General features: G+C 38.9%; 1 protein-coding gene and 1 long non-coding RNA gene across 5 annotated transcripts in view; one reads left to right on the forward strand and one right to left on the reverse strand.

Annotated features, from left to right (window-relative positions):
- trim9 (tripartite motif containing 9) overlaps positions 1-8,888 on the forward strand; it is a 42,604-nt gene that overhangs the window by 7,426 nt on the left and 26,290 nt on the right. For all 4 annotated transcript variants that reach the window (XM_024275207.2, XM_024275222.2, XM_024275215.2 and 1 more), the window contains exons 2-3: positions 1,437-1,532; positions 3,498-3,620. In XM_024275207.2, the coding sequence (XP_024130975.1) occupies positions 1,437-1,532; positions 3,498-3,620 (219 nt within the window). The remainder of the gene's footprint in view (positions 1-1,436; positions 1,533-3,497; positions 3,621-8,888) is intronic.
- LOC112148702 lies at positions 1,328-5,583 on the reverse strand. Its single transcript, XR_002919670.2, has 5 exons — positions 5,342-5,583; positions 3,453-3,614; positions 3,282-3,372; positions 2,916-3,005; positions 1,328-1,577 (listed from the first exon to the last, which is right to left on the reverse strand). It is a non-coding gene; the product is annotated as an uncharacterized LOC112148702 (long non-coding RNA).

An 8,888-nucleotide genomic window follows, 5' to 3' on the forward strand; every position in this document is an offset into this window, starting at 1 on the left:
TTCCGGTCCGATGATAACGTTCTGGTTGGTTCTGGCGGGTTCTGCAGGTTCTGCTCAGATGGGTTCTGTTGTCTTGGGGGGGGTGTTTTGGACCGGTCAGGATTTGAGTAAAGAAGACGTGAGCAGCTCTGCTTTGAACTTTAGTGGTTCTGAGGTTTTCGGACTCGATCAAGAACTTGAGAGACCCTTTCAGAATAAAAGCACGTAAGAAGGAAACATTTAATCAGAGGAATCTGGGTTAACTTTCAGTCCCGTTCAGTGGGCCTGTGGTGGAGTGTCCACCCTGAGACTGGAGGGTCGTGAGTTCAAATCCAAACCGAAGCCTCCCTGTTTGACTCTCAGCATCAAGTGGTTGGATTGGGGGGGTTAAACATCCAAATGTTCCTGTCGCAGCTCCAGCTCACCACTCCCCCGGGGGGGGGGTCAAATTCCACACACCTTGGTGCGTGACAGCTAATGGGACTTTAACTTCCATCGTTCGGGGGGAGATCCGCCTTTTCAGACTTTGACTTTGACACGTGGTTTAGAAGATCCAGGTTTTTCCTTCTGGGATTCTAACACAACATTCACTCACACGACCTCACAGTATGATGCTCCCACCACCATGCTTTACTGCATACATTCATTCTGAGGTTTCTCAGGGGATTCTGACACGATAAGAGGAAATCTGAGGTGGGCGGCCATAGTGACTGGAGTTGGCTCCTCCCACCTTAATAACATTCTAAAGGTGGGCAACAAAGAAAAACAGGAGCTTTATAGGATACGCCGCCTGCTGGTAAAAAAAATAAAACTCATTCAATCGAAACATTAATTTTTTTTACCCCATTAACACCTGAACTCCAGAGTTTATGTTCTTTGATTTACTGTAACTCTTCAACCGTTAACAGGATAATTCCAGTAGATTCTGAAGGAGAAAAGCGGCTCAACGAATCATCATAGATTCCTGAGATTTCCTGGTTGTGGTTCATTTTCCAGAAAATGCTTTTTTGTGTCTTTTTTCTGAGTTGATCTGAGCAGAAAATCAACACAAATAATCTTAATTGTTGTTCATGATCTTTAAAAATGGAGTTTGTTTAATGTCATTTTGTAATATTGAATTGTACATTGAAAAAATACATTTTCATCTGAATTATGGCATCAAAAACTCATTACAATTTACAGTGCAACTGATTTGGTTTTTATTTAATGTTTTATTTTTTTTATTTGTCATTGAATTTTATTTTTTTTTAATATTCAATTCTAAATTACAAAATTCGTTTTCAAATTTAGAATTACAAATTATTTTATATAAATATATATATATATATATGACTCAAAAGAACGTCCATATTGGAATGCTTTTATTTTGAAGTCCTGAGCAGCTTCCTGTGAGGCCTCACAGTGAAGCTGTGTTCAGCAGAACCTTCTCATGGTCTCGGCCCGTTCTGTCTCTGCAGGGTCAGCTGTCGCAGGCGCTGAACGGCCTGTCAGACCGAGCCACAGAAGCCAAGGAGTTCCTGGTGCAGCTGAGGAACATGGTCCAACACATCCAGGTACGCCGACCCTCACCTGCAGAGGCGGTTAGAAGGTTCTCTGTCCTGGAGACAAATGTTGGAATTTATTTTTTTAAAGATGAAAATCCTGTTTTTGAGTTTTTATCATGTCTTTGTGTCATTTTTCTTCTGAAAGAGAACAAATGTAATCAGAAATCATTTTTCATTTCTGAGTATTTCTCCTTTCAAATCTGTCAATCAAACTGTCTTGGACAGACTCTGTCTGAATGAATGATCTTCTTTCCATCAACAGCTCTGCTGCACATGCACTAAACCCTCATCTGTTCCTAGTGTCTAGTTCAGGTTCTGGAGAAGAGAAGATGGTATCTTCACATTGACTGCAGTCAAATGAGCCGCCGTTCACATTTCTGTGGTCAAATCAGCATCACTGGATTTTTGGTGTGAGTTTCATCCAATACTTACGGTAGCAGGACTGAGAACGCTGGAAAATCTCCACCAGACTCCACGGAGCTTCTTGATGTGACCACGGAAATGTGAACGGCGGCTCATTTGACCGCAGTTGGAAAGGATTGTAAATCAATGAAAGAGCATTTTGATGTTAGCTTTGATTATTTTATCAAGAACTCTGAGAAACCAATGATTGAATGTATTGATCACAGTCAATAAACATTGGAGAATTAGCTAAAAGAGTCTTTGGTGAACTGGAAGGAGAAAGAATCAGGATTTTGGAGGAAGTTCTGTCCATGAAGATCTTCACTTCCTCGGATCAGAACCATAGGGGTGGACATTACCCAGATTGATGGATGTTTTTATGAAGATTTATGCTAGTGAGACACAGAGCTATCAGAATCAGACAGGAGGGATCAGGGGCGGAGCTCCAAAAGCCACGCCCCTCAGAGGAGATTTTGGAAACAGGCTTCAGATCAACGTGAAAAATGTCTTTTTAAGACATTTGGGTTGTGAGATTTTGGTTAAAAAGTTCAGAATTGTAATTAAAACACTACTGGAAATGATTTTTTTTAATTAAAAAAATGGTCATAGAATGATGAGGAACCGAATCTGAAGAGAGTTCTGGATTTGTCTGTCAGTCGTGTCATTCCGTACGAAACAAAATATATAGCAATATACGGGAAAATACTGCCAATATATTACAAAATATATGCCAGTCATTTACCCATATATTTCTGAATATATTGCAATATATGTATGGTCAACTTATTTTTAACATATATATTATATAGCATATTTCAGTACATAGAGCATCATATGGATTGATATATTTCAATATAGTTGGAGTATTTCAATACACTAATAAATATTGCTTCCATAAATGGAATATACTCATAAATACTCCATATACTGAGAAATAAATTGTAGTTATATGGATGTGAAGGTCTGCGACTCCCGTCAGTTCACACCTACCGGTCTGCACAGACGGATCCCGGAGCTGACCGGGATCTCCGGCTGGATTCCCGCCTCCTGACCTTCCAGTTATTCATCGGAGGTTCAGAGCTGACCACAGAACAGAAACTCGAGTTCCAAATCAGAGCTTTTAAAACCGTTTGGAATTAGCAGAGAAAGTTAACAGGATTCCTCATCGTTTTTCTCTGCAGATCAACTAACAAACTCACTTTTCTGACTTTGGTGGAAATGAATGAAACATTTTCCTTTTTCATGAAGGATTTAAAGCATAAATCAACACTTTTCTGACTTATTGAAAGCAGATTCAGATTTAGAGTTCTGTTCTTCTGCCAGACTGACAGAATAAACGTCCTGCAGAGAACTCACCTGCATGCATCACGACCTGCGATCTTCATCCTCGTGCAGCAGGACGGAGTGAAACAGCGGCTGAATGCCGAGCCGAGGTCATCTTCATGGGCTGGTTAGAGGAGGATGGACGGATTGAACAGGAGGAGAACCGGATGTTTCTGAAAACAGTTGTGTCTTTGCCATCATTACCTGACGGTAGAACGCTGAACTCCTGTTTGTGACGTCTCTCTGCAGGAGAACGGCGTGGAGTTCGAGGCGTGTTTGGTGGCGCAGTGCGACGCGCTCATCGACGCCTTGAACCGCCGTAAAGCTCAGCTGTTGACCCAAGTGAACAAGGAGCACGAACACAAACTGAAGGTGAGAAACAACGTTTAGAGTTTTCTTCTTTTGTATTTGGAGGAATTTCCTTTTCCTGTGATGAACGAAGAACCTAAACGTCTTCGGTCTGAGAGGAGACGAAGATTTCATGGAAAACAAGCTCGTAAATGTCTGAAATGCACAGAGGACGACAGCAAACAGTTTGTCTGAGAGCTCCCATGTGGTGGTGGAGTCTGACCACGACTGAAGCCTCACCGGGTCCAGCCGTCCTGACGGGTGAATACGGCGGTCTGTGGGTCAGACCCATACGTGAGCATTTGACTGAAGCTTAAAGTGATCTACGACAAATTAAGAAACTAGAAAAGTTGCATTTCCTGCAATAATAGTGTGAATGTTTTTACTGAAAGTAGTTGCTGAAGATGCTGAAGCTTTTTGCTGAAAATGGTGATAAAATTGACTTTGATTGTAGAAGGGATTTACTGAAAATCCAAAAGCTATTTGAGAAATGTTAAATTTGCTAAAAGACAGAAAATTTAAATAACTATGAAAGAGCCTCAAGTTGACCTACATTTCAGAAAATAATTGTAGTAAAATTGCTTAAAATTCCCCAATAAATTCCAATTTTGCAAAAAAAAAATTAGTGTGTTGCTTAAATATGAGCTGAACTCCAAGTTAACCCAAGAAATCTACTAGATGCCAAATAAAGCTAGCTCGTTGTTTAAATACTAGCTAAACTCTAAAATAGCCTAAAATTCATCAGTAAACTAAATTGGTCAACAATGTTAGCCTGTGTCCAAAATGGAAGATAAACTATGATTTAAATATAAAGACCTCAGTAGATAACAAATTAACCAAAAATGTTAGCATGTTTCAAAAACTATAGTTTATAAATCCCAAAAATACGAGCAGTATCGTCCTGAAGGAGCTGAACGTTTTGATACCAAGATGCTGAAATCTCTGAAAGTGTGACTGAGTTTTTACGAGCTGAAAAACGTACAGAAAGGAGAATCACTTTAGTGTGAATGCTGACTAAGCAATCACACCATAACCATGTGTTTGAGTTCTGTTTCGTGATCTTTGAGGAAGAAAACCTTTTTGTTTTAGGATTAATTGATTGATTAATCTGATTTATTTGAATCATAGACTGTTGATAGAACAGGACAAAAACAGATTTTTAAACTCATTACAGAAATAATGAAATGTATTGATTAGAGAATAAAACAAATCAAAGACACTTGTGTCAAATTTGATTGATGAATATGGTCAATATTAGCTAAAGTCGAGTAGATTTTGATTGATTTCTTGATAATGAGTGGGAAGAAGTGAACTTATAAAATCAGAACTAAATTTTTATCATCTGGATATTATGGTCTGTAATTTTGTTCTGATCCTCAGGAAAAGTTTTAGTTATTTTGAGAGAATCGAGTTTGTCCTCCGTAGAAATGATGATCCTGCAGGATCAAGTCCGTCTGTTCAGTAAAGATGATCAATATTGTTCTTTCATTTGAACTATTTTTACCGACAGCTTTGACAGATGACGGCTGATTTTGTGGCTGACAGACGAGTTTTCCCGATTCTCCTCTGAGATGAGCTGCAGAGACAAACATCCGTCTGACTGAAGCAGACGTGTTCTTCTTTACTGACACGCACAGCCGCATCGTGAGCGTCTGAGCGTGTGCATGTGCTGCAGTCTGAGCCGAACGCTCTGCAGCTTCAGCCGCTGTTTCTGGGAGAGATCTGCTCCGTGTATGATCACCAACCTCCAATTTCACGCTTGGACGCCGCGCAGAATCAACTTTCACACGTGTGGGCGGGCCGCCGCCAGCATGTGCACGCAGAAACATGTGAGCATGCGGCGCCGGCACGTCCACGCACGGATTTGTCTGTACAGATTCTCATCCGTGGATGGATAGAGAACAGGAACCAGAACAGATTTATGGGAAAACCAGGAGAGAAATGAATAAGAAGCGTTCTGCCTACCAGTATCTAACATCACTATCGTGTGATTGCTTACGAATCAATCACATAATAGTGATCCTGTTTTTCTTTCTCATTATTTATTTTTCTTCCGTACGTTTTTGGAGCGTAAAAACTCATTCAGACTTTCATCACTTTCTTCAATCTTTCTGTCAAAATGTTCATTTCGTTCAGGACATGACTGCTACTGAGGATTCTGGGATCATTTTTAGTTAAGCTAATATTTTAGCGACATGCTAATATTTGTGGCTAATTAGAATCTAATGAGTTTTTTTAGCTGTTCTTGAATTTAGCTAATATTTTAGCACAGTGCTAACGTTTTTGGCTAATTTGGCATTTAATACGTTTTTTGAGCTAATTTGGAGTAAGCTAATATTTTAGTAACATGTTAGCTTTTTAGGCTAACTCGGCCTTTACTGAGGATATTTGGGCTAATTTTGATTTAAGCTAATATTTTAGCACAATGCTAACTTTTTTGTCCAATTTGAGGTTTTTGAGCTAATTCTGAGTTAAGCTAGTATTTTAACAACATGCTAGCTTTTTGGCTAAGTTTGCGTCTATTGAAGATTTTTGAGCTAATTTGGAGGAAGGTAATATTTGAGCAATGTGTTACATTTTTGGCTAATTTGACGTCTACTGAGGATTTTTGGGCTAATTTGAAGTTAAGTTAATATTTTAGCTATATTGTAATTTCTTCATTACTTCGAATTCTTCAAATTCTTTGTGCACTTTCTGCAAATTATGCAAATTTGGTTCAGCACATTCATCACATTCAACAATAGAAATAAATTTCTTCAGCATCTTCAGTGACTACATTCAGCATAAAGCATTCACACTAGCATTATCACAGGTAATGCAACTTTTCTAGTTTGCATGTTTTTGGTTTTTAATTATTCGAAACAGAATTGGAGAAAAAGTATTAAGGCACAAATTTATTTTATACTTAAAGTCAGATTTAAGTATTTCCTTGATTTTTGGCTCAATCTTTATATGAGTTTGTAGTTGGGATTAATAAAGTGTATTGATTGATTGATTGATAGTCGTGTAATCTTCATTTCTGAGAACTGCTGATGAAAACGTTCCAATCTTCCGTCTCGTTGAACCGCAGATGAAAATGAATTTACAGATTTCTGCGGCGTCCGTAAAGGAAGAAAATTTGTTTTTTGTTGTTGGATGAAGCGTCCACAATGAAGCGTCTGGTTTCCATGGTGACCAGCACACGTCGGGTCTGTTTGAAAGGCAGAGAAGAAAGAAGTCCTTCGCTGGATGAGTCAGTTTCATTTCATCAGTGTTAGTTCAGATGTTTCATCGGCTGCCGAGGCGTTTGGTCGTTTTGCTGGTCAGGTTCTGGACGAGAGCGTAGTGGATCCTCAGAGGGAAGTATCATCTAAAGGGATGGAAACCAACCAAAGTAGAAATGTGTTTCATCATCTGTGTAAGTAGTAACTCAGGGTTACTAACCTGGGTTACTACTTCCTCAGAAACTCCCTCAAATCAAGTTTCTGGAATAGACTCCGGGTTCAGAAACATTTGAAGGTCTGAAACTCAAGACTTCAAATCAACGCTGATGTAGAAGCTGAAGCAGAAAAGATCAAAACCTCCAGGTTCACAGAAGGAAGACGCAGCTTTGTTTCTGAGGATGAGTTCACACCGGGTCATCCGTACCGTACCCGAGTACGCTTGACCTCAAAGTCTGGTTTGTTTCTTCTAGAGCACTGGTGGATGGAAAACCAAAAAGAGGAGGGTACACCGTTAGACTGAATCTGAATTCTTCCTCTACCCTCCAGTTGTGGAGGCATTTGGAGCAGCAGTGGGATCTGAAATGGATTTTTGTAGAGTTAAGGACTTTAGACCGGTATCCCTCTGCTGGGAGGGTGATCCACTTTTTGAAGCTATAAAACTAATGTTTTGATGTATTTTGTGATCAGCTACGCGCTAACTAGTGATGTGCGGTGAAGTTTACAGCTGGTGATGTCATCAGTCAGATTTACAAACAAAAGGAACCCTCCAGAGCAGCTGATTCACCATTTGATTAACAAGAGTTAAAAATGGTTAAAATGTCATTTTAACATTATCTCTTCTGTTTACAAACTGTAGTATCTTATTATCTTTATCTTATCGACTTACTTTTACTCATAAATGAAGTCTGTGTACTATTGATGATGTCATCATAGGGAGTAACGCTGGTCATGGAGAACAGCGGAGATCAGTTCAGACTAAGAAAGCCTTTATTTTGAAAGGATGGTTTTCATGGTTTTAAAAAACATTCTCTTCCTGCAGAGAATCTCCACTTCACCAGATTTTAGTTTCTGGTTCTGTTGAACTAGTTGGTGATTTGATGTTTGTCGTCTTTTTGTTGAGCTGCTTCTTCATTTGTGTTGCTGGTTTTTTCATTCTTTCCCCTCAGCCCCGAATATGGGAACAAACTAAAGTAAAACCAAAGATTTGTCTGGTCGGAGTTCTTCAGAAGCAGACGTGTGTTTTAGTTCATGATTATTGCTTTACTCACATTTGAATATTTATTTCTCAGGTCTCATAAATGTCCTGACTGAGCCTGTTTTTATGTGGTTCTCTGGAGACGCTGCAGTCAGGATTCACAAAAGGCTTTTCTTATTGGTTGCTATGACAACTGACGTAACTCGAGTCAAGTGCTGCAGTTTAGAGTTTTTATCATAAATGTTTATAAAAATATCTGAAAAAACAGAAATTTAAGGGGCTCCTATTTTATTTTGTTTTTTATTTTACCTTTATTTATTCAGGTGAGACAGATTAAGACACAGAATCATTTTAAGATAAGATAAAGATCTTTTTTTAAGATCATTTTTTGATCCCAGCCTGAGAAATTTATTTTTGTTCTGCAAGACCGTCTGAGAAAGAAAAAATCAAGAGTTACAGGAGACAAACAGAAACAATCAGGATGGAACAGCAGACATTAAATCAGACAGTCGTTAAGATTATTAAAATTATTATTACAATCATAAAAAAGTTACAGCAACAGATCTTTTAAAAAGATCATTAAGATTCCTTTATCTCCTGGTTTTATCTTGAAGTTTTTTCTCTTTTTTCCACAGAAAATGTTCTGTTTGCATTTTTTATTGTGTTTTTACATCTTAAAAGGAAAATTGATTATTATGGTTATTATGAAAAACATGATAAAACGGTTTAGATGGAGCCTGAAACGTGTGGAGGTGAAGTCTTCAGTTCTGATGGATCTGATGAAGCAGAATCTGTCAGTGAAGTCGGTCTGTGACTGACTAAGGAGCTTCAGCTGCAGGAGGTGCCTCCTCCTCCTCCTGCTCCTCCTCCTCCTCCTGCTCCTGCTCTTCCTCC

The sequence above is a fragment of the Oryzias melastigma genome, linkage group LG22 (genome assembly GCF_002922805.2).
Source record: "Oryzias melastigma strain HK-1 linkage group LG22, ASM292280v2, whole genome shotgun sequence".
Lineage (NCBI taxonomy): Eukaryota > Metazoa > Chordata > Actinopteri > Beloniformes > Adrianichthyidae > Oryzias > Oryzias melastigma.